Source organism: Athene cunicularia (assembly GCF_003259725.1).
Source record: "Athene cunicularia isolate RWA chromosome 10 unlocalized genomic scaffold, athCun1 chr10_part1, whole genome shotgun sequence".
Classification (NCBI taxonomy): Eukaryota; Metazoa; Chordata; class Aves; order Strigiformes; family Strigidae; genus Athene; species Athene cunicularia.
The window spans coordinates 963,205-988,535 of NW_020799112.1; the positions used below are offsets into that span (position 1 = coordinate 963,205).

The 25,331-nt window shown below is 39.5% G+C and overlaps 1 protein-coding gene across 9 annotated transcripts in view; it reads right to left on the reverse strand.

The window, feature by feature from the left end:
• MYO9A (myosin IXA) overlaps nt 1-24,817 on the reverse strand; it is a 165,641-nt gene extending 140,824 nt beyond the window's left edge. For 5 of the 9 annotated variants that reach the window (XM_026855664.1, XM_026855662.1, XM_026855660.1 and 2 more), the window contains exons 1-2: nt 24,761-24,816; nt 11,033-11,954 (exon numbers count right to left, since the gene is read on the reverse strand). In XM_026855664.1, the coding sequence (XP_026711465.1) occupies nt 11,033-11,875 (843 nt within the window). In that variant the 5' untranslated portion in view covers nt 11,876-11,954; nt 24,761-24,816. Of the gene's footprint in view, nt 1-11,032; nt 11,955-24,760 lie in introns of all 9 variants that reach the window. The other 4 variants (XM_026855667.1, XM_026855666.1, XM_026855663.1 and 1 more) reach the window with 2 other exon arrangements.
• Between the last annotated feature and the right edge of the window lie 514 nt (nt 24,818-25,331).

The following is a 25,331-nucleotide window of genomic DNA, read 5'->3' on the forward strand; positions in this document are numbered from 1 at the left end:
ATGAAAGTTTTAACGTTTTACCCTTACCTTGGACACAAGCATTTTTATCCACATGCTTTCATTCTCCTTTGGCATCCCTTACGCAGCAGCTCGTCCAAGATTTTTCTCCCAATTAAAAACCGTAAGTAAACCTGCCTACATTGGGGCAACTACTAAATCTTTGATCCCTACCACAACGTTCTTGCATAGGAATCCCATTTCTCTGTTCCTATTCCCTCCTATCAAACACAAGGATATTACAGATCTGGAAAACTCTGGCAAAGAAGATTTTTTTTTTTTTGCGCATTGTGGCCAGAAATTGCTGAACTAACTTTTTTTTTTTTTTTCTTGTTTTAATTTTAAAAAGTCAGACTCATCTCCAGCATTTTTTGGTACACATGCTCCTTTTTCAGAGACATGTGCTCTCCTCCTTCAAAACCTCACTTTACTGGAAGTGGAAATGAGGGAAGGGGGCAGTTCTAAAGAGAGTTTCTTATTCTATAAAGGTATTTTAAAATTCCCCCCCCCAAAACTCATATCTTCTTAGTGTGTTGCATTAAGCATTTAAGTATTTTAATAGGAACTTCTCAGTAACTGCTACTATATCCTGCCCATAAGAGCACAGACTGGTCCACATTAAATTAATGATCCTGCTAAATAAAAAAAAGCATTAAATATGTCCAGTAATGCTTAAAATTAGAAATAATCATAATTACTCAGACCCCTACTTTTATAGTGGATTATATGGTTTCCTGGTGCCTTTTATAATGGAAATAACTGAGACAATTTGCTTTCATTACTATAAAAAATGGTTTTTCATAATTGCCAACCATCCTGATTTGGCTTGTGCTGTGCTAAATTTTGAATTGTTTTGATTCTTAAACAATACTGTACTACCTTCTCCTCTATTCTGGCTTTACTTATGGATGTTGGTCAGGTCAGGACCCTTGAAAACAGAAACATATCCTTTCAAAAATGCTCTGCTCTTACAGCAGAGATTTGCCACAGCTGACAAGCACCAGTGTAGGCAGATGGCAGCTATATAACATAGACACCATTCATTTTATCAATGGTGTCATTAAGACCTAGCAAAAACTGGAGCTTTCACGTAGCCATAAGATGCATTTTTATGAAAATCCTTACTGGGTTAACAACAACTGGTAGAGCCATTGAGGTGTAAGCCAAAAATCAAGCAGCATGCTTTTTGGTGCTGGCTGGTACAAAGATAACTTACAGTGGTCACCACAAGTTTCTTGTAGTCAGGCTGCCCCCCAAAAAACACATCCAGATTTATTAGACAGAAATCACCACCAATTTAGGAGATCCCTGAGCCACAAAAGACCGAAAGTGGTGGGACTTGCAGGGAAGCATCACCCTACCTTGCTTAACATCCTCCCAGGGGTGGGATGAAGGATGAGGTGAAGCCTTCATCTGGCTGAGTGCAGCCATCCTTGTGTGCAAAGGAGGACCATCTCGCTTTCCAAGGCTCTTCTCTACAAAAAGGTAGTGCTTACCTATGTTGGGAAGTTTTATTGTAGCAAGCAGCGATGCACATTGAGCACCAATCATCCCAAGTGATAAAACTTCCTTAATTTGTTGCTCACACTGATGCAAAACGGACAATTTTTTTTTGAATGCTTTATATGTCCAAAAATGATCTGCAAAATAGCTGTGCTGTTTTAAACTCAATGGAAAGAAGTCAGTCTTAAAATTCAGCTTGTCCTTTCAGCTTCTCTACCTCAACCTTTGCCTGTAAAAGTCCAAATCCCCAATCACCGTGTCAAAGCCAAAGGCTCAACTGTCTGCACAACATTTATCCCTCACCCATCTTAATTAAATGAATAAAAGTGCAGCAATCAGCTGTTGCAGTTAACATGGATCCTTTTTGCAAACACGGGAAACAATGATATTATTTGCCTACCTCAAATTGTTGCTGTGAGCTTCAGTAAGACTTGTGCAACATGGGTTTGGGGAAGGATTACTCCATCACCCAATGCCACAAACTCTACTAACTTAACTTCTATATAATATTTAACCTTAGAGGCTGAACAAATTGATCATCATTCTGGAGCAGCCATCTGTCTATGCTTTGCTATATTGCCTTACATTTTTTTAATTGATTTCTGTTGAATTTGGCAAAGGTATTTGGTTAAAGCAGAAGGCACTTGGTTAAGCTTCTTTATATCTGGCAGACATAAGGACCACAAAGAAACACAATATTCTCCAAGCTGTAGAAGGGACAGTCAACACCTGCTCATCCCAGCAATTCTTGGGTTTGGACATCTGCGTTGATACAACCCTAAATGATGACCGCTATTGACACCGATGCTCGTGCTCTACTTGCAGTCATCAAGGACCGTGTTGACTTCTCTCTTCTTATAGGAAGCATATGGAGAAATAAGGGGTATACATTGCATTGCCACAGTGCCTTAGTTGGCACAGGAGGTCTTCAGAGGAAACCTCTTGACCCTCCCACTAAAGCGACTTCAGTTTCTATGCCCCCAAACTGCTGCAATTCAAATTAAATCCTGGCTGTAGGCAACTGAGGTCTTCTGCTGCAGGACCAGATGGGAGCTCGCCCACAGTAAGACCCTGGAGGTGCACATGTGGCCTCGGCACCGGCTGCTTCCCTGCACACAGTGGCTCCCTGCTGTGCTGAACTGCTTGCTAACACATATATAGGGTGTATATGCACATCAATAATGTATGCATATCTAATTCCCATCAAGGACAGCTAGGTACTTCAGTCCCTTTACAAATACAATGCCTACAGACCTGTCCAGACTCATACAGGAAAACAGAGAAGATACGGGAGCAAGCACCAGCCACATGCACCGACTATAGAAGTAATCTCTTCCTTTTAGATTTATATAATATACCAACAGTCACCAGAGACATTACAGAGAAAAAACCACAAAGATTAACTAATCACTTTTCTGTCTCTCCACTGTATAAAATAAGTGACAATAACAATTCCTGTGCTATAAAGAGTTGTGTTATAAATAAAAAGAGAACACATCTTGCACTTGAAGACACTGAGAACAGATTCAGAAAATTTTATTTGCTGCCTTGGGAAACAACTTGTTCAAACTCCCGGAGCTCAGTAAGACACCATCTTCTTGTCACTGAGCAGACGAGAGGGTATTGCTCCTTGGGCACCAAACCAAAATGCTCTTCCCAGAGATGCTCAGTGGACAGCCCTCATGTTTTGTGGCTGGAAAAGCCACGGGGATAGCAGAAACCGTTAAAAAAGCCAAAATTTGTCAACTGCTACCACCAGAGCTGGGTGTAGTCCCTGTCCTACAAAGGCTCCTTGTTCTCAGGCTCTTCCGTTCCCCACCAAAGGCAACCATGCTGCAGCACTGCACCTATCTGGCATCCATCCAGCACCCAAGCCCAGCGTGTAAAATCTGATGTGGGCTTCTCAGCCATGAAAAATGTCAAAAGGGTCTCAGTAAACGGTCAAAAAAACAAAATTTGTATCTTGACTGGGAGACAGGAGAGACAGGGAAAGAAACAAAATCCCTACTACAGCATTAATTTCTCATTCAGTGACTAGAAAAATACAGTGCTATATTAACTATGCACATTAGGGATAAAGTCTGGGCCTCTTATCAATAGTAAATCCTCATGGAAGACTTACTGGACAGTAGCAGCACAATCTTTAATTAAAAACATTACATCAGAGTGCTACATTACTATTATACTATTTGATAAATATATCTAGGGAAAAATTAAACAAAAAGCTTTCTGAAAAGAGGTCCTTCCTTCAGGCTTTATAAAATGTGCACCTTGATATTCAAGTTTTTTTTAAAAAAGCATAATACAAAACGAAGCAACAGACAGACTGGTGCAATAAACCTGTGAAAGATTAAAAAAAAAGGTATTAAGAAAGTAATTTCTTCTCTAACACCTTATAATGCTGAGCAGCATCTGAGTTCACAATGATTGTATGCAAGCATAAATGCATGGCCCCTGCTTGGGTCAGACTCAGGATTATACAGTATAGATATATAGACATCTATAGAGAGAAATATCTATAAAATCTAGATATCAAGATATCCATTTATCTAGGGTTCCATAAAGTCGGAATATCTTGAGATCCAGACATCTACAAAATCAAGATCTCCAGATTCTAGATATCTAGATCTAGATTTTATAGATATCAAGCTATAGATCAATAGAGGGAAAAGTGAAACCCTAAAAGATCAGTGAAAGAAAATGAAAGAAAGGGATAAAAATGGGAAAGTATGAATGAGAATGAATAGCAAAACAAAACAATTTCCCCCAAAACAGATGGCAAGGAGGGAGGGGAAAAAAGATGGGACAATTGGACATGTAGGTTCAATAAAATGCTCCTTGTAAGGCAAGTGCTTCACCCAGCAAAGGCAAGGTTTTATTTAACATTTCCTTGCTGGAAACAAAATAGTTGCTAATTCTTAAGGGCGCAGAAAAATGCAGCTCTGCATAAACCTGCTTTAATAGATAATCCATTTTCCTGCAGTCATCACAGGTCAGAAATAACAATTTTTGTCACTCAAGCATAGTAAACTGGACTTCAGGGGAATGAAATGTTTGTTGAAGATGGCTAATAATGAAAAATAATAATATTAAACTGAGCTACCAATACAGCCAATCTGGATATTGCAGAAATCTCTACAGTGAAAATACTGAATAATTCAGGGTCAGAGAAACGGATGAACAAGACACTACTTGATACAGAGCCTGAAACTGTAAAATATCGCCAGCTGAAGAATAACAGCATTTTGAAAGGGCTGGTGAAAAGCATTTGGTGCATGAGCCTTGCTGTATGACTCCTTTGTGTCACTGCTGCCAGCGGAGGCCTGCACAAATTCTTCCCACATTAGGCATCATCTGTATAATCTCTGTGCACTGCTCCCTCTCTAACCTCTCCATGCACTGGGGAGGGAAGAACGCAAGGCAAAAAAATCCTGGCTGCTGCATTAAACACCTACCCCAAACTTAGACCACACAGGAGACCAATAATAATTGCATATATTGTAGGTTAAAAATGATCAAAAGTGAGTAATGAGCAGAACAACCAGTATTCCCTCTACCCTTCATATAATCTATTTTTCAGATATAAAACCTCTAGAGCCACATGACACAACCGAGTTACTTAAAAATCAGCAAATTGAAAAATGAACATCATGAGCTAAATCAGATACTTTTTTTTTTTAAGTCCATTTACATGAAATTTGGTTACCTCTCATTAATACTGTTTCAGGTAGGAAGAAAAAATGTGAATATACTCAGATTTTACCTCCTATTAATAATGTTCCAAGAAGGGGTAGGGAAAAGAGAATATACTCAAAGTTTACTTCACATTAGTATTGTTCCAAGTAAAAATATGAGTATGTTGGATTTGCCTTTCTCACAGGGAAATGACTGCACGGTGATTTGCTGTATAGAAACAGCATTGCCTTACCCTGGCTGTGCACTGCAGGAGTTAACAGGGCGGGATCTGCCAGCAGAGCTGGGTCCTACCTGGGATACTACAGGTCTTGCACACATCCTGCCAAATTTCTTGGGAGAAGCAGCCGACGATGCATGGATATTTAGCTTTAGCACCTCTGCATTGTCTGATGCCACTCGAATATAATGAAAGTCCAGGACATGCTCGATTCTTCTAGTTAATTGATTTTTTTTTAAAAAAAAAAAACAAAACAAAACTCTGCTCAATAGCTCTTTGTTCTACTCTGGAAACGTTCAGCAGCATCCACTGAAATTTTGGCAGTGCGGTATCATTTTCACTCGCACCTAACAGCAGCCAGCTCTTCAGCTGCTGCTGCAGGAGCTTAATTCAGCTTGGTAAAAAGAAGGAAAGGAGGCTGTACATTACCACGGCAAATGGTATAAAATAAAATTCAGTATCCTTCAGTTGCTGCTTACATTTTCCTCTAGCAATTCAACAATCAGGATTAAAAAAAAAACAAAACAACAACAAACCAAAAACAAAACAAAACAAAAAACACCCAGCTTTTAGACTTCTCAACCTTAAGATTGAAGCTTTAACTTCCCCGTACAAGCAAAACACATATGTTGTGTAATACTGCTCCAGAAATTAAAAGGCAATTCCACCACTACAAAAGGCTAGCTGCAGTTTTTTTCAAAAGTAATTCAAGCAATCAACTCCTTTTTTTCAAGTATAGATGCTGCAGATGCACATCAACTGTGAAGGACAGCAACAGCTAACCTCTGCCACCAGCAGCGTTCCTCAGCCTGTCACAGAAACATTTCTTTTTGCCTTTTTTTTTTTTTTTAATAGCAATTGAGAATTCCCCACTGGGACCTTTCAAGATGCATGTAAACAGCTGCTTAGAAAACATGTCTGTTTTTTGTAGTTGCCATCGCAGTACTACTTATGACAAACGAGATGTTGAGAAAGTTACGGATGATTAAATGATCTGGTGCAGACTCCTTTACATCTGGGCTCATCCGATACCTGTCTGGGGACCTTTGGGCATATGTGAGCCAGGAAGAAATTTGCTACTTCTTCATTTTTGCTGAGAATTGAAAAGAGAAATGTAACATGATGTTATAAATTAACATTCAACCCCCCCCCAGGAAAGCCAGAACATGCTTTATGTTTCACTTTGAACCAAACAGAGGAGGATGCTCATGTGCTGTATCACACACCAGCACAGGGTGATGATTCCAGGGAGGGCTGGCAAGCAGCACATCAATATCCCACCTCTAAAGGTTTAAGCCTATGAAAACAAGCTGGGCTTCCAATATGAAGTTCATCTGGATGTTTCTAGCTAATTTAAGTAGAAAACACAGTCTTAAAACACTGTTCTAAGTTCATATGAACAAGTTACCTAACCTATGGGGTAAAATAGCCCTGTGGCTAAGCCACAGTTCTCCAGACAGACCAAATAATTGAATCACAGAAGATAGTTTGGGTTGGAAGAGACCTTTAAAGACCATCTAGATCCAAACCCCTGCCATGGGGCAGGGACACCTCCTACCAGGTCAGATTGTTCAACTTGTTCAAGGTCCGGTTAAACATTTCCAGTGACAGGGCACCCACAACTTCTCTCCTCTTCCAGAGCCTCACTACCTTTAATTGGAAATGATGTGATAATGACATTTTGGGTTTTTTTAGAGAAAACCTTTAATTGTGGATTTTGGAATTAGAAGCGAAGTAGAAATGCTTCAAGGTCTGCAAAAGTTGCCTATAGGAAGCTGCTTCTATTCCCTCTCAAAAAAAAAAGTACAACCGTTGGAGTAAAGCATTTGCCTGACCAGCACACTTCCTTGGTGCTTTCTAAGATAATATCAGGGTTAACATCTAAATGAAAAACAAACTTCCTACATGGCAGCAAAGATATGCACTCTGAGTCCCTGATGAAGCATCAAGCTGAGCATAATGAAAATTTGATCTAAAATATTGCACGAAGTGTATCAAAAAATAGAACTGAATTGCAGAATGTGCAACTCTTCCTCTGGTAACTACATAAAATTATTGAATTTGAGAACCTCAGTCTTGAAACTAAACAGCCAGAACACAAAATTTTGATAAGCTCAGATCTACAGATACCCTGCTGAAAAAGTATTGTTGTAGGGGGGTACAATAAAAGTGCTCTACAAGAAAATGGGGAAAATACAGAAAAAATATCAAGAAAATCACCGTTTTAAATCAATTGGAACCTTGTTATTAGAAAAATAAGTACAGTATTTATGTAACATTTATCACAAATAAGTAATGTGTAAATATTTTATATCACCATTTATCACAAAACAAAAAAGTCATATTGCAACCAATCCAAGCAGCACTACTGCAAAAAAAGCTGGTGTATTGAATCATATTGTAGGAGAAAGAAAATCCACAGGACTTAAGTCAAATACACTTTTAAAGGACATGCTTGGTCTCAATGCACACCTCTAACTGCAGCCACTGCTACATACAACTACCAGATGATATTACCACGTTTAGATGGCAGAAACAGCTTGCCTTGACAGCTGTCCCCAGAAGTGCATACAAGGCTCACAGGAATCTCATGCAACAAACAAAAAATAAAAGAAAAAAAGAAAATCACAAACAATAGTCTGAGACTATTCAAAAAAGGTAAATTAGGGAAACAGCAAAACTGCATTTAAAAAAAAAGGTAATTTTGCTCCACTTCCACTCCTGCCATGCAAGCACAACTGCAAAGGCATTCCCAGGTACGGGTGGGTTCGAGTCAAACACTTGTGCTACCAGAGATAGTTTGCAAGCAGGGAAAGAAATAGAGATTCAGAAATCTGAGTAAACTCATTTGCTGCATCCTGTCCCTAAATCAAAAGTCATAGCACGAAGCCGTATGTCACTGCCTCCTAAAAGACAAGCCTGAGCTGAACATAATTTAATTTTAAATACACAGAGGGAAAGCAAGGGAATCAAAGAAGGTATCTGGAGGAGGGGAGAAGAAAGAAGAAAGAGGGGAAAAAAAAAAGCGCAAAAATTTGGCATCTAAACTTAGAGAAAAGTGAAAAAGTGTTATTTCAACCACAAATGCAAGGAATCAAAAGGTCAAATCTGCATACGGGTGGCAGGGTAACACAACCCTTTACCACACATCCCCTTTTCAGGAAATTTCAAGAAGGGAAGGCAAAGCAGCAGTATGCACATTTTATCTTTAAGCCTGCATGATTTGTGACTATTTGGGACCGGTGCTGGCAGAGCAGAAGAAATTCTGGATTACCCTCATTCTCTCCAAGAGACCTGGAGGCAGCTAGAGAAGCACAACAGCGGCCATCCAGCTGCTAAAGCAAAGGAATGCAAACTTCTGTTCCAAAAGAAAAAAAAACAAAAAAACAAAACAAAAAAAAAAAAAAAAAACAACAAAAAACCAAAAAGAGATATGATTCGGTTTTAATTTTTTTTCCCCTTAAAAACAGCTGCAGATCTTGCGAAAGGAAAGCAAAGAGGCTTAGTGTATCCCTCCCCTATACCTAATCCCAACACACACAACAGCACCCAGGGAGAAGTGGCCGTCCCCAGCAGCATTACCAGTAAACCCTTTGTGTGCTGCTCCCCACCCAAGAGCCAGGCAAGTAGCCTTAAACTTCAGATCCTGAAACACAGGGGCAACAACAGGGATCCCGATAACCAGGGATCTTCAGATGACACCATCCTGAAATTGCTTGCACCCTCTCTCCCTGTTTGACAGTGTAAAGTAACAGCAGGCAGAGAAAGAAAAGCAAAGCCCTGTGCAGCTCACGGGCGTCCTCTATTTCTTGCCTCTGGACACAAGCTTGTTTGACTATAAGCAATGACTGTAAGTCTGTATTGGGGGGTGGGGGAGGGAAAGGTTTAATCTTTCAAGTATCTGGAACAGTTCATTTAAGGGCTGAGTGATGCTCAGCCAGTTTTGCAACTGGACTATTTTACCTATTCCTGAAAAAGGTAGAATTTAAGAAAAAAGCAATTCTCAAAACCTTCTTTTACCTTCTCTTTCATGTATATCTCTCTTCTCCACCTCTGGACATCCAAGTTAGACAAGAGATGCTCTCTCTGACACTACCTAAGAGAACTATGAAGTGGACCTTGATCCAACAAGATAAGCTAAAAAGCATACCAAAACCCAAAGAGGCATGCAAATGTTTCAAATAACAGAATTGGAGGTGGAATGCAAGAGTTTTTATACCAGTTTTCTTTAATTAATGTGGTCACCTAATTGGGTCACCACAGCAACAACCATTAACTGCAGACTAACAGAGCCTGGTCTGACACCTTCTCATTAATGGCAGCAAGAAACAGTTCCCTCGTCTCTTGCACAACAGGAAAAACACGGGTGAGCGCAAGAACAGTGAGTCCACCCACCTGGGTGATTTAAAAGTATTAACGCACAGTTTCATGCAGACTGTCAAAAAAAAAGAAAGCACCTTTTTAATTTCTTTACCTTCAGTTTGTTACACAGCTTTTCTGCTTTTCAGGGCAAAGCCCATCCTGAATGACTTTAATCATTTGATAACTCCAGATTAAATGAGCTCAGATGATTTTACCTGACATAAAGACAGAAAAAAACTTGTTGGCTTTGCAAAACGAAGCTGTTCACTTATCCTTAGCCAAGACATCCATGACAACTAGTCCTTCCTGGGATTCCTAGTCTTCTGTTGGTAGTTGAAAGTGACCAAGTCCTTGGACTCATTAATGGAATGTAGACACAAAGAGTAGGTATCTACAACTGCCAAAAACCTTTCAAAATAGGAAACAAATCCCCCCAAATCCATGAGTTATACTATCCTTTAGTTGAAACCACTTTCTACTTAAAAGAAGAAAACACAGCCACGGAGCCACCACAGCTTCAGATAAGAACAACGGCACGGCTGAAGCCAATGCTCACGTCACACATGTGCAGACAGGCTTCAACAAACAAAACTCTTTAACAAGCAAAACTGGCCATTCTAAGGAAAACCATTTCAAAGAGTTACAGGGCAAACTCAAAGCAAATTAATTCATGAATGCTTGCATTCCTCTTTAGAGTTTCATACCTGCAGAGTTAATGATGCAGTTCATCTAATCTCCTTTCATACACAGGAAAAGTCCTCATAAAGTAACTAATCGCACCAGGCGAATAAAGTACTCATGATTAGAAAATAAAAATTTGATGATGAAAGTTACCTTTGATCTCTTCCCCAGCTCTATGAAGCTGAGTGCACAGGAACTCCATAAATACAACACTATCAATATAATATGTGCAATGAACTCTCTTTTCAATGTACTATAAAGAAAGGCTACCAGTAATTCAAGAAAGGCATTTTCATTTTCTAACTGAAAAATCTCCAAGATAGATCAGTATTAAAAAACCCTTGAGTGAAAACAGAGCATTAATAAATTTGTCAGAAAGTCATTTGCTGTACTATTATTTTCCCTTTTCCTTTTAAGCAGGTAGGATTCTAAAGGCAGAAACACCTTGTTAATACTGTTGTAACTTTGTTTATCAGATAAACCCAGACTAGTATAATAAAACCCCAATGACTTGGGGGTTTGGGGTTTTTTTTGCACAGTTAAAAAGTTTCCACACTACTCTTGTTTTCATCTTACCTCGAGCACTGGTCCAGCTCCAAGAATAATCTGTTCTACTCCACTGGCAAATCCCTTCTGGCTGAGGGCGGTGAGGTGATGAATCAGAAAGTTGGTGCTCTGTGTCTTTCCCGAACCGCTCTCTCCTGAAATCACGATGCACTGGTTCTTCCTCCGCTGAAGCATGGCGTGGTAAGCCACGTCTGCCACAGCATAAATATGGGGCTCCAGCTTTCCCAGCTGATGGTTATCATACATCTTGACATATTTGGGGTTATAAATAGGTAGAAACTTGAACGGATTAATAACAATGAGGATGCTGCCTACATAGGTGTAGATTTTTTCTTGCTTGAAGCGGTTTCTGAGATTTTCCAGGAGCGTTTTCTCATTCAAGTCCGGCAGACTGCACAAGTCATCGTAGTCCTTCTGCTGTGGCTGGGGAAGAAAGCCACGCTCCACCATCCTGCGACGCTCCTCCGTCACCCGCAGCCAGGACTGGAGGCTCCCATAGTGAATGGACCCATCCAGGTTCTTCTCCCGCAGGAGGAAGCGATAATCCTCGCCACTGATGCGGTTCTCTAGGGCCATGCGAGGCCACAGCATCATGCGCTGGACTGGGCAGTCTGTAGGGTTGAGGATCCATTCCTCCCCACCAAACTCCTTCACTTCGGCAAGGACGTAACATTTTGTTTTCTCGAGCTGAAGTTTATTAATGAGCGAATCAATCACCTCAGCAGCTGTGGAAGTTTTCCTGGCAGTGATGGGGCAATAGATAGTCCCTTCTGCGATGCTCCCGGGGTATATGTGCAGCGTGTACTCGCTATCCTCAAAGCGTCGTCTTCCTCCAACATCATTTACACTCATATTGGATCCTTTCCCATCAGTACCTGTGCTGCATAGTCAGAACTGTCCTATCTCTTGTCAGGTCATCATGTTAGCAATGCTAAAAAAACCAAAACAAAAATAGGTTAGATGCTTTATCTTGGCAGGGATCCTTGAAAAACAGTTGATGTGCACCATGAGATGCAATAGAGCAACTCAAGTGGCGATGCCAGTTGCCTTAAACAAGGCAAACGATGATTCCCAACTGACATCTGAAAAAAGAGCAGGGTTTTCACACCCCAAAGCTGTAATAAATAGAAGTGTTTAACACACAAACACTACTCATACCTCAGGCCCCTCTCTACTCAGACATAACTACCCACAGCACCTCAAGCTTTTGCTAATTTTTCCCTGAGTAAAGCAGCAAAGATTCAAAAAGACCCTCTGATTTTCAGTTTTATTTTACAGAGAATAAAATCAGTATTTTGTGAGCAACATACCAGACAGCCTACTGAATCAATAGTGGCATTCTTCTCATGTGAAAAGTTGCTACAGCCTTATTGCTTAATATTACCAAATGGCTTATTTAAGAGTTAGTGTCTCTATTTCCATGTTTGCATACTTCATGCCAACTTTTAGGGAAAGCATCATTCAGCTAACCATGACTTTGGAAAACACCCCTTGACTTTCCCAACACTGACCTACCCATACATATAAATTCCTAGATGTTGTTAGAGAACTAAACTTTTTGAGATTTTGAATAGTTGCACAAAATTCTAACTTTAAAAAACCCCACCTTAAAATATCAACTTAAAGGCATACTCCAACCAAAAGGAAAATGCCACCTTTGTCATAGGATTCTAGAATCGTTGAGGTTGGAAAAGACCTTTAAGATCATCACGTCCAACTGTTACCTTAACACTGCCAAGTCCACCACTAAACCATGTCTCTAAAGTGCCACATCTACATGTCTTTTAAATACCTCCAGGGATGGCGACTCCACCACTTCCCTGGTCAGTCTGTTCCAATGCTTGACAACCCTTTCGGTGAAGAAATTTTCCCTTATCTCCAATCTAAACCTCCCCTGGCACAACTTGAGGCCGATTCCTCTTGTCAGTTCAAAGGTCTTCCTGAGCAACATTCAAAATTGCTCTTGAAAGACAAAGATTTGCCTCGTCTCAAGTTCAAAAAAGAATTACTCACTCAGTGGTCACAAGCTCCAAGTTCTCTCACATTGTAAAGGGACACATGATTACCACAGCAGTGCCCATTCAAGAGCACGCACTGCCAACAGGCCTGATACTTTGCTCCAACACTCCTGGGATGAGGACCTTGTATTGACTGAATTCACCTATTCCTACAGCTTCTCCAAAATCCAGACTGTGGGAAGAGTCATCAGCTTCTCATGGGTGTGTGGTAGACAACAACCTCAAATTTAAGATAAAATGACCATGGCCTTCCCCTGTGGACCTGGTTCTTGCCCTAGTTTCCTTATCCCACAGTCCTGTGCTAGTGAACTGTAGAAAAACTCCTTTCTCTTCCTGCCCAGGAGATTTTTCAACCCACTGGGATTCAAACAGTAGCACTTTTCCACCCACAAAGTCAACCTTTTTTCAGTGATGTCCGTATCTGATATCAGATATGAAGTATTACAGCCAACTCATTCATACAGTCTCAATTTTTGTTTCTCTTGTACTGCTTAAACACCACAGAACACAAATCTCCAGTGCTGAAACATCAACCGCATAGCCAATTTTTCAAACTTAATCACTACAAGACAACATCCTACAACCAGCCCCAAATGAAAGCAGTTCCAGACTTAATGGTCCTCAGTTCTCCAGCAATTGGTTCTAACTCAGAACTCCTCTTCAAGACGTTAAGAGTTATTCCAACATAAAGACCAAAAGTAACTATGAAGAAATGCAGAGGACCCTCAGAGCCAGGATCTGGGCAATGAAATGGCAGGTGACATTTAATACAGGTAAAAGTTTATGTGATACACATCCTAATGTTATGTACAACGTTGGGCTCTCCCTTGAGCACTGCCCCACAGGAGCAAGACCTCATGATAGTTCCCCGACAGCATCAACAAAATGCTCAAGAATGGTCAAAAAAAACTGAGGTCAAAACCCATGTCAGGTTTAGGGAGCTCCTGAGCTTCAGATATTTGATGTCAGGAAGAATATTCTGAGGAAGCATTTCACATGGTTGCCCTGTCCTTGCACTCCTCCCCAAGTACCCAGATCCAAGACCTTTAGTCCAAGCACAGCCACCCTCACCTTGTACATTGAGGCAGGGCTGGGATTTGGAGATTTGTTTCATTTACTGCAAAATTTCTGAGCTCCTCCAATTAAAAGAATTATTTTATGTTGCATTGTTTCACGCTCCAATATTTCATTAAGTATATTATCCCCAGCCACACGCTATTCAAAGCAAAGAAATTAATACGTCACAGTGAAATACATCTGGCAGGAATTCACGGCACATTGCTTGGTAGAAGGACATATATTATATACTGGGAAGCACTCCAGCTGCTTTCCTATAGCTTTATTATAGGCACAGATGCAACAGGGATGATGTCAGTTAAGTGCTGGGTTGGGCTTTCTTTGTCTGGCTCTATGACTCCAGCATCAGTTTTTCTTCAAGAAGGGAAAAAAAAACCCACCATGCTTAAGCTAGATAATTCCTTATCAAGATTTGACTTCAAAGCTTATGACAAGAGGACTGGCTATTTTTATTCAAGTTATCAGAGCCTATCAAAGACTGCTGACTCACGTGAGAACTGCAAACAGGACTTAAAGTTGGTTACCTTGAGCAATCCAACCCTCCCCGCTACCTTCTTCCTTCTGTCAGATACATGTAAGATCAATAAATCCTCTATAAAGCATCCTGCCACTCTACCACACCTACCCAAAAGCTTTCCTCCCTTCTCTATAGAAGCTTATTCTGTTATTCTCCTGAGACCATGCAAACATCTGTGTCTTCTGTATCCAAACAACTTGAATTCAGCAGAATTGCGACACAGGCATGAACCCCATGGAGATGCTACAAGTCCCAGTAACTCTGGGAACGCAGAAGAGCCAAGCCCCCCCTAAACCACTCAAATGCCAGAAGCTTCCACTAATGACTAAGAAATTTAGCGAGGTCAGAAAGCAAAGAGGTGTTAATTTGAGCCTTATAAATCACAGGAGGCATGCCACAGGATTTGTTTTTAATAACGCTAAACATGTCTTATAGTATTATGTTAGGTCAAAGAAACATTAATGAAGATAATTGCTTGTGGTCTCCCAACTGCTGATGCACATGAGCCTAGCTCTGCTCAACATCAAACATGCCTCTTGTAGACAGTCAATTTCCAAAGTATTTTGGAGAAAATATTGCAATGAAGTATGTATAATTAGGCAATTATGGGAAAGGTTCTCCTAATGACAACTGTTCAAGCAGGCTGTCATATTAAATTCTATATTACTTCTAAAATTAACAATGTTTTTGTGTTTGGACACAAAAAAATAAATAGGAACATGAAAAGAACAAAACAAAGTATTTTGCAACCCACAAATAACTTGCTCTATGCACTATTTTAATTAAAGGCATCTTGCATTGCTATGTGTTGACATTTAAATGAGAAGATATAATGCTACATCTAAGTCATTTATACAGGCTTATAGAAAAGAAAAGCTATCTTACGGAAAGGGGATGCTTGTCTCTGTACCCAAATAAGTGGCAGATTACAAGATGACCTGACTTCACCACCAAGCTATGGCTCAGCTGCTTTGCTCACAGACTGGCTTTGACCAGGATGAAGGTGGCAGCAACAGGATGCTGATCCCGCGAGAGATGGAAACACAGAGGGTACATCAGTCCTCAGAGGTCAGAAATAATTACAAACGCCCGTGAACGCTCCAGCCCAAATTTATAGACTATGCATGTCTGTGGAAGAAGAATTTATGACATTTTAAGCCAATATACTTTCAGCCTAATATTTTCTATATCCTTTTCCATTTTCTACTTTTGAATGAAGATTTTTACTCAAATTGACCCTGGAGGTTTATTTTGCTCAATTTTACTATTGTAACATGGTTCTACCTGCAAAGTAAAAAGCATGATCTCCAAACAAACATGAGATTACAAATTAAGCCTTTTGTTCTCCCTCATAACAAAATAGACTAATATTTCTAAGTAGCTCAGAGGCCCTTATAAAAATCTCAGTAATAATCTGATTACCAGCAGGTTGGCAGAAAAAAATACTGAAATTATGATGGTCAACTAGGCTTTGCACATACACTAAACTTGTAAATAGTGGTTTACCTTTACATTATATGCAATCTTTTCCTAGTTGACCACAGTTTAATATACATAAAGACTGGTAGCAAATGTGCTTTCTCAAATTAAACATATATATATATGATCACATACAGTGAGAGCTCTTGCACTGGGGGCCACAATTTTTAGCAAGCATTATTCTGTTATTCTGTAAGGAGTATCAAACTAATGAGAATGCTCCAGTTACCTTCAGAAAGGTAACTGAAATGGAGGGTTTCAGCCATGCTATTTATTTTCCCATTCAGAAAGACCAATCTCAGTATTTTCATTTCCAGGGACAGTGTAAGTAACACATGGCAAAAATCCAAAATAAACTGTCCACCGGAAGCATCAGTACCCATCATAAATAATCTGTGACAGCTAAAGCCTGAAATCACAGAGTTTGCCAAATATTGGATGATTTGGAAAAAATAGAGATTAGTGTCAGTGCTGAAGCAGATAAAGCGGCTATTCTGGAAGCAAAGTTCACTTTGTTTTATTATAACATCCCATAACCCAGACAAGGGGCTACAAAAATAACGAAACTTTCTCCCCGTTCCCAGTCCTCAGGCAATCATAATAGGCTTGGTTGCTGGTTTTATCTGTCCACCGGTATGTCAAAACACATACTGTGTGGAGCAGAAATTCCTGAAATAGATAAACTTTAAAAATCTGATAAAGAAACAGCCAATTTAAACATACTTCACTGCTTAATCTGAATATATCGGCACATGAGCTCTCCAAATTTCTCTCCTGCAGCAGCAAATAGTGTTGCTGGTACCCAAAAATAACACCCCTATGATATTAAAACTGATGCCAGACTGACACATCCATGACAGTCTGTAAAACTACCATGTCCTAGGCAGGCAGAAAAGCCCATGTATATGCTCAACATCTTGGTTATTATTGCAGAGTTTTAAATGTCAGTTCATTTGATAGTCTATATAATACGTAACTCTCTCCTTGTTATCACCTTTCTCTTCATGGTGCTCACCACGGTTTTCTCTTCCCACTGTTTCCTAATTGGAGAGAATCATCATTATCGTCATTTAATCATCTATGTTGGTCTCCCTCCAAGAACCTCGCAGAGCAAGTGCAGGAGGTAGTGCTAACCTAAAAATGCAGATTTATGGACCCAAGTATTGGTACAGGGAAGGCAGAAGGTCCAAAGGGGACTGTTTTGCAGTACAACCGGATGAAAAATTTCTGTAAAATTAGTCTTGCCCAGAAGAATGAAACCTCTAATGGAAGAAAAGTGAAATCTGCAAGTATTACAGTGATCATAGAGTGGTTGGGGTTTGAAGAGACCTTTAGAGGTCATCTAGTCCAACGCTCCTGCAATGAGCGGGGACATCTTCAACTAGATTTGTAATTGCAATTCAAATTTACTTCTTCAAAAGGGATGATAAGCTTGGATGTGAAAAAAAACTCCAACAAACACTCCAAGATTATCCATATGCAAAAAAAAAGTCTTTTGGATACATTTCAGAGTAGTTTATTTGGACTGAAGCACCTAAGCAAGATGCCAGTGCAGTGAGACAACCTAAATTAGAATGGAAGCAGGAGTAGAGACACACTTGCAGAGGCTCAGCAGCAACAGAAGTCCCTGCGGGACCTGGCACAATGGGGTGCCAAGGCACAACCAAAATGCAACTCCTGTGGGCACCAAACCACCTGTCTCCTGTGACAGCAAGGACAAGCATGCAATGGCATCCCAACTACACATTCTCCTGCTCTGGTGGTTTCTTTCCTCTCCCCTTAAAATTCTCCATTTGGTCCCAATTCTGCAATCAAGAATTCTCCCTCGTTAAATCCATTTCATCTTGCTCAGAGTTCAAAGCAAATGTGGGTGAACCTGAAAAATCTGGTGTCCCTTCACCTCCTGCAAACACAAATGATTTTGTAGATAAACATTCTTGAAATCCCAGATTCCCAGAATATAAAGAAATTATATTCCCAGAAAATAAAGAAATCCCGAATTCCCAGAATATAAAGAAATAAGTTGTAAATACACAGCTTAAACTATGTAAATCATTCCCAAAGATGTATAGCTGCCCACACTAAGTGTAACCTAAAATAGGTTGCAAACTTGTTCTAAGTTGTTCCTAAGATCACCAGCTTCTCCTGTGGCTTGAAAAATTGAAAAAAGTCTTATCAGGCTCTTTTATCCTGTATTTTTCATTTTTATTCAGCACTTTAAGCAAGGCTATCAGCTTCCTGTCTATTCACTTCTATACTAGAGGATGAGACTTGAATTTCAGCTTGTCACCTTCTTGCTGGACACTGGAGGTGATCTTCTCGTTCTGAGATGGGCTCTGTTTACCCATACTTTCATCTGATATTTCTTGCTATTTAAGAAACCCATGGACACATAAAGCACTTCAGTAGCTGATAATCCCTCCCAGAGCCTGGAATTACCCCATGTCTTGAGGTTTTAATATTCCCCTGTGGTCCAACAACCACTCAATGGTTTCTCTCCTGGCAGCTGGAAGACGGGCAAGGATGCTGCTACTTATTCAGACCTTTCAGCTGACACACAATGAAAACGGGAAGAAAAAAACCCAAAACATAATAAAAAATTACAGGAAATGATGTTGCAAAATTAATTACTCCTAGAAGCCGTTGCAAACAGTTCTGATGCACACAGAACTGAATTAGGATATGAATAACAGGACAATCACGTACTCTTCCCTGAAAGTGCAGGGAATGAATCAGCGTCCGAGGAATTAATCAGGGCTATGCAGTGAAAAAAAACTTGTCTGCAGGAATTCTGCCTTGCTGGCTGGAGGTGCTACTGTAGGCATGGACAAGGGGAAAAAAAATATATATTTTTTTTTTTTTTTAAAAAAGGACTACAGTAAGGCTTGGTGAGGTCTTCCCATTGAGCCAACTGAATGGAAGAAGTGACTTCCATCTTCACTTCCACCACAGTACTTCTGTGTGATGCTGAGAGACCCAAAAATATGGTACAAACAAAATGTAGTCCTGGAATATTCCTCTTTCTTGAGCTCCCAGTTTGAGTCACTTCATCTTGATTTCTGGAAGCACTATCATGCTTCCAAAATGTGCATCCTACAGATAAAGAGTGGCAGTGGTGTTAAAATATTAAAATAATCAGCTTTTTTCATGGTACTCACTGAACAGTCAGCGCTTGGAAGTTAATTCTCTCTCTGTACTGGAATAATTCTCTCTGTGTACTGAGTCATCTCTCAGGCTGCAAGGATGACACTTGTTTACCTTAAACCTGCTGTTCTCATGCTGTTCTCATATTCCTTATGTGGCTAACAAGAACTGTAAGCTGAGTGGCAAGGACTAACAAAAATCAAAAAACTAAGGAAGTGCTTTGTGTGTCCCAAGTGTTTGGAGGCTTTCAGGGGGACGACTCATTGATACAGGTTGTTTCGCTTCTTCTAATGGCTAGTTAAGTAGCCACTGGCCAGAGGCACAACAACCCTGCTGCAAATACAAAATAATGTCATTTATAGAAGTGGCAAAATTACATTTACAGCACCTGCAAGTTTTGCCAGATTAACTCTTGGCTTGAATATCAATGTCTGACAGAACATCCCTCACCAATACAGCAATTCTGTTCATGTGAACAGCCAAAATCTAATTACCCGGCTTTGCTGGTTGGATTTGCTCTTTACAGGTTTACTCAGAGCAGTTCAGCCTCTGGAAACCCAACTGGAAACAAATCTGGAGTTGATATCCCGAAAGCATAGATCACTGTCAAATACCACATTAATACAAGTGCAGAGAAGAGCCAGCTCGCAGGGAGATGGCTGTATAAACCGTAAATGGACATAAGATCTTCCTGTTATCTCAAGGAGTACATGCCTAGCTATTTATAATTTTGTTTCCAGCCAAAAATTTCACATATAGAGCTTGAAAAACCCAGTGTTTACAATAAAAATCGTTTTGAACCTGTTAAAAATGAAGGATATTAACTGTTAGAGCAGAGAGACACTGCCAAGGACTTCAGAAGTTCACACTGAGGAGCACCCTGCCAGCCCCAAAATAGATGCAGAAAATACCTTTTTCAGAGCCTAGGAATTACACCAGTGTTAAGGACAAGACGCTTCTATCCTAAAAGAGCTCAAGAGCTTCAGAGAACAAAACCGAGGGCAATGTAGGCATCCTTCCACTCCTAATCCAGCCCACAAGGCACTGGCAGTAGGAGAAACCTGACTGCAGCTGTGAAGAAAAAGGATGCACGTTGAAGGATGCGGCACAGCACTTCAGTACCACTTACAGCTTCAACAAGCACCCCACCTGAAATAACAGCTGAACAAAAAGATAATCGCCTTTCCAGAAACACTAAGTATTACACAAATATATTGCACTAGCACCTAAATGCCACTGTGTATATATATATATTATTATATTATATATTATTATTATATATTATATATATTATTATATTATTATATTATTATAGCAGGTATAATAATGTTGTTACTGATGTTCTCTCTTTCCTCGTTTTAGGGAGGATTATGGACAGCAACCAATAGTGAGAAAGGGATGATTTTAAAGCCTTTTCACAGAAAACTCTTTCTGGCAAAGAATCTGCTTCAAATAAAATTTTCTAGTATTCCCAACACGATCTTATTACATTTTACAAAAATTATTACCTGTCTGCTCCCAATGATCAATCAACACAAAAAGCTGAGCTTTCTCTACTACCAAAAAGACATTTCCAACTTTCCTACTAATAGGATATATATTCCTCAAGATTAAAATGAACAATAAAATGCAACTCTGACTGGTCAGAAGCCAAATACCATTTTTCAAACATTTTAGGTAAAGCATACCTTTTAATGAACAAGAGGTTAAACAGATAATTCTCCAACTTTTCTGCTCTGACTCGTATTCTTTAAGCAACACTACAATTCAGCTATTCTCAAGCATCTGAATACGAATAAAATTATTTTTGAAGTCCATATTGTTATAGTACCACAAGCACCTACCCCTGCAGATGCTGGCACCTGCCAGATGTGGTTTCTTCTGCTAGAAGTCTTATTTCTGGAACACAAATCACCAAGGCTTCCACACAAACTCATTCTTGTTCTTTTAAAACCCTCCTTAAACAAAGACAACACTCAGCTAACTGCAAAACTCGTGTGAGCTTTGTCCTCCGGTTTGCCACTTCTGCTTGCACCTCCTTCCCGTTTTCCATCTGCAGATGAAATCATTTCCCCAAAGAGAATCATCTTTTCTGCAATAAATGAAAGTCAGCCCTCAACAGCAATAACTGCAGCCTCGTCAGAAAAAAAAAGCAGCTGCTCCTGACTAGATTTAGGTTCATACTAAGTAAGCGATGATGCCATGTGTTACCCGTCTCCTCAAAGTTCAGCATCTGAAACAGCTTAGTGTGTCACTTAACCTATATATTTTAGAAATTTGATCTGTATAGCCAGACCATACAGGTAGCTTTCCCTCCTCTAAACTGAGCACTTAAAAATCCTACAAAATTATTCTTTCTTTTCAGTGCAGAACTATACAAAAGCTTGTAGCCCTGACCTGAAAGCATCCTTCTGCTCCCCAGTCCATGCAGCTGCCAGGTACTCGATCCCATTATCTACAAACTGCAAGCCAATGCATACCTGCTACCAACCTATACATTTTCTGTATAGCCTAGCTAGAACAAAAAAATAGAACTTAAAGCATTCAGAAGTGTGCCAAAGGAAAAAGAATATTAAAACTGTACTGCCAGATCTGCTTAGTTACCTTACAAAAAAAAAAACCAAAGCCCAAACACACACCAAACAGAATGAGTCATATTTTAAACAAGACTTCCAACAACTAGTTTATGGGGGGGGGAAAAAAAAGGTCTTTTTTTTCTAAAGGCCATGTTTATAAAAAATATTCATCCCACAGTTTATGATAATTTACAAGCAAGGGCACAAATAGGATGACGCGTTTAAACTACCACAAAACAATACATTCAATCTCAAAATCAAGCTGTCAGGTAAGTGCCACAACACAAAAGTGACTTTTAAACACAAAGAAGAGTGTTCTGAATGCATCAGGACATGAAACCAAAACCAAAAGCCTTCTTATAATCCAAGAAGTACTGAAAAATCCCTTGAATTATAGATGACAGCTTCACTAAAAATAGTTATTGTCAGCTACCTGAAAACACAAGCTTTATATTCTTTGAAAACATTAATATCGAAAAGAAGAAAAAAAAAAAAAGGGAAGCTATCCAAGTATATAATAATGCATGTCATCAAAATAATTCAATGCTGAAATTTCACTAATTAATATTGATATTCTAAAACTGAAAGGACAGCTTGTCTGAAATACCACTGGTATGATATTCTAGTATATAGTATACTTTCCACCACTGTTAGCACAGTTAGTACTTTTAGCATGGGTCTCCACACTGCAGCTTGTCTTTTTGTCCACTTAGCCCTAACAGGCACAAAGGTTCCTATGCAAATCTTATTTTTTCCTAAGATTTTGTCTTGTTTTGAATTTTGTTGTTGCAGCTCTCACAAGGACACAGAGCTGCAATCAGCTGCTACTTTAATTGTTCATGATATACTTGAAATAAGCTGTGGATTCCATGTGAAAGACTAAGAAAACTAAACGCTATCCCGGCATCGCTCTCAACATTTTAAATAGAGAAGGCAAGAACTGGATGGACTATGAAGATGAGGTTATTTTTTGGAATTAGAGATCCTTTTAATAAACAGAAGTGCAGTATGGCAACTAACAAGGTTGCTATCCTCTGCAAGATGGGAGGTACTGCTACCAAGACCTGCTTTTTATTTGCTCAGTTACAAGTATTGGAATAACATAGAAAAGACCACTTTTTTTTTTTTTTTTTTTTTTTTTTTTTTTTTTTTTATAATAACAGTGAACTGAGAAAATTCTTACATGTGGATGGTGATTGTTTTCACAGGCAAAGTACTATGGATAGCCAGTAAGAGATCCGTGCTAGCATCCAACCACAACATATATACAAGACAAACACTTGACCAGGAGAGGAATAGACCTTTTAATGGGTCTATGGGAACTACAAGACCTGGTTGAGCTAAATTCAACTTCTCCTTAAGGTTAACAAGTTTTTCTTGATGGAGCAGATAGACTGAAATCTACAGAAATTCAGCAATGTTCAGTGACCGGTACCAGGGAATTGATGCATCCATTAGGGATGCCATAATTATCCTTTTTGAAATATAACTGTTAAAAGCAGTAAATGATCAAGGTTCTACAGCAGACGCTGTGACACAGCACGCTGCCATAACAAACTTGTATTTTAGGGTGACTCTGATATCCTCTGGGTTATTTAAAGCTCGTTTATGAGGTTTCATACACCTTTCGCTAATTGTACATCACCGATAAGAATTAGAATAAAGGATCCTGATTCCCAAACCTGCCAAGCAGGTAACTCCATAGGGCCACCCAACATGAAGCAGGACAAGCAGCACCTAAAGACAAGGATTAAGATGACACTGGAGACAAAGACATTCATGGCCTTTGCATTTCATTTGAATCTTTCCAACTTTGGGCAAAAGCTAGAACACCACAGCAGCTTGGATCACAATTCAATTCTTGCACTTGGGTAGCAGCTTCCACCTTAACTGGCCAAGCTAGAGCTCAACACAAAATAGGGTAAGCAAAGGAATGTAGCTGTTGAGCAAATAAAATTCAAAAGCACATTCTGGAAAACAACCTTTAAAAAAAAAAAAAAAATCATTATATTAGTCTAATAAGGTAAGAATTAAGCCAATCAAGGTAACAGCCTGAATCTCATTATATTGTCTGAGAAAAACCATCTCCTCTGGAGGTTGGAGATCTGGTTTCTTTGGAGATCAAGCATCAAAATAGAAATATTCACAAGACTGGCAGTGGAATGATTTTATGATTTCAGTACTTCAGTGGGCACAGATTAAAAACAAGCATATTCAAACTAACACAATGTATTTGCTTTTTTCTCTTCCGTTCAGAGTGTCTTGTACTTCCATATGTCTTCCCTTGCCTTTAGGCAAAATAAATAAGGTGGGGGATGAGCTTCCCACTTTTTTTTCATTGGCAGGAATGATTTTTCATTAGGATAGAGCACTGCTATGAAAAAGAAATTCTGACCTGGTCCATCCTCAAAAAGTAAAGACTAAAACAAACAGAAAACAAATGGTCCTCAAGCATGCAGCTCAAGCAGTCTGCACCGACAGAGGTCAAGCATCCTCAGATGGTGGAAGAAATTAGATGACAGAGATTGAAGCAGCAAAGTATTAAACGTCTCAAAGATAATTCCACATCCCAAGTAAAAACATCAGGTGGAGAAAAATAAGATCTTTTAAGCCAGGTCTGCAAAACCGCTTCTTCGACATCTGTTGGTGCATTTACCACAGCTCACAAAGCAGCTCTGGTGATGGCATTTGCCTTAATTGCAGTCAGCAGATAATCACACTTATCCTAAAATGGGGCGCCAAATGCAGTATGAGAAACGTCTCTCATCCACCTTGTATATTCATTTTCTTTGAAACCTGCTAAAAATCTTAAGCCTCCCGTAGTATATTTTGGGTTTGACAATTTCTAAGGTGATTCTTCTAATTATTCAAGGACTTAGCTTCAGTTGCAGGGTTATTCCCAGAGAAAGTCACCAGGCTCTCTCACCTTTTACTTTCTACCGTGTGCCAATCTGTCCCAGGTTTTCTTTTCGATGTTCAAGGGGAAGCAGAGGCACCTCTTCCACACAAAACATTCAGCGATCTCTGTGTCTCGATATGGAAAAGCATCAATTCCACCTGACACGGGAGATAAAATGCAGACATCTCTTCAAAAACTGTAGTACAGATTGGTTTTAAGCGTCTTCCTTTGTAAAGGCTATTAGCAGTAGATTTTAGGTACTTTCTTTGCCAGTATAAAAGCACCATCAGTAACAGAAAAAGAAAATTCTGCATTTAACAAAACTGCAGTGAAGAACTGATTATAAAGATAAGGATTAAGTTTCTTGGAGATTTTTTTAGCTATTATTATGACTTAAATTAGAGAGCAACCAAATAGCTTCCACAAGCTTGAAATTATTTTTAGACCCTGTTTTCTGTCTCCAAATGTCCTCGGAGAAGGGCTTGTTACAGCAAGCAAGGTTCTAATAACATTCACCTGTTTCTGTAGAGAACCTTTCATTTGATTTGACCCCCATAAACAAATTATTTCCACAAGCAGACCACAGTATCCAAAATGC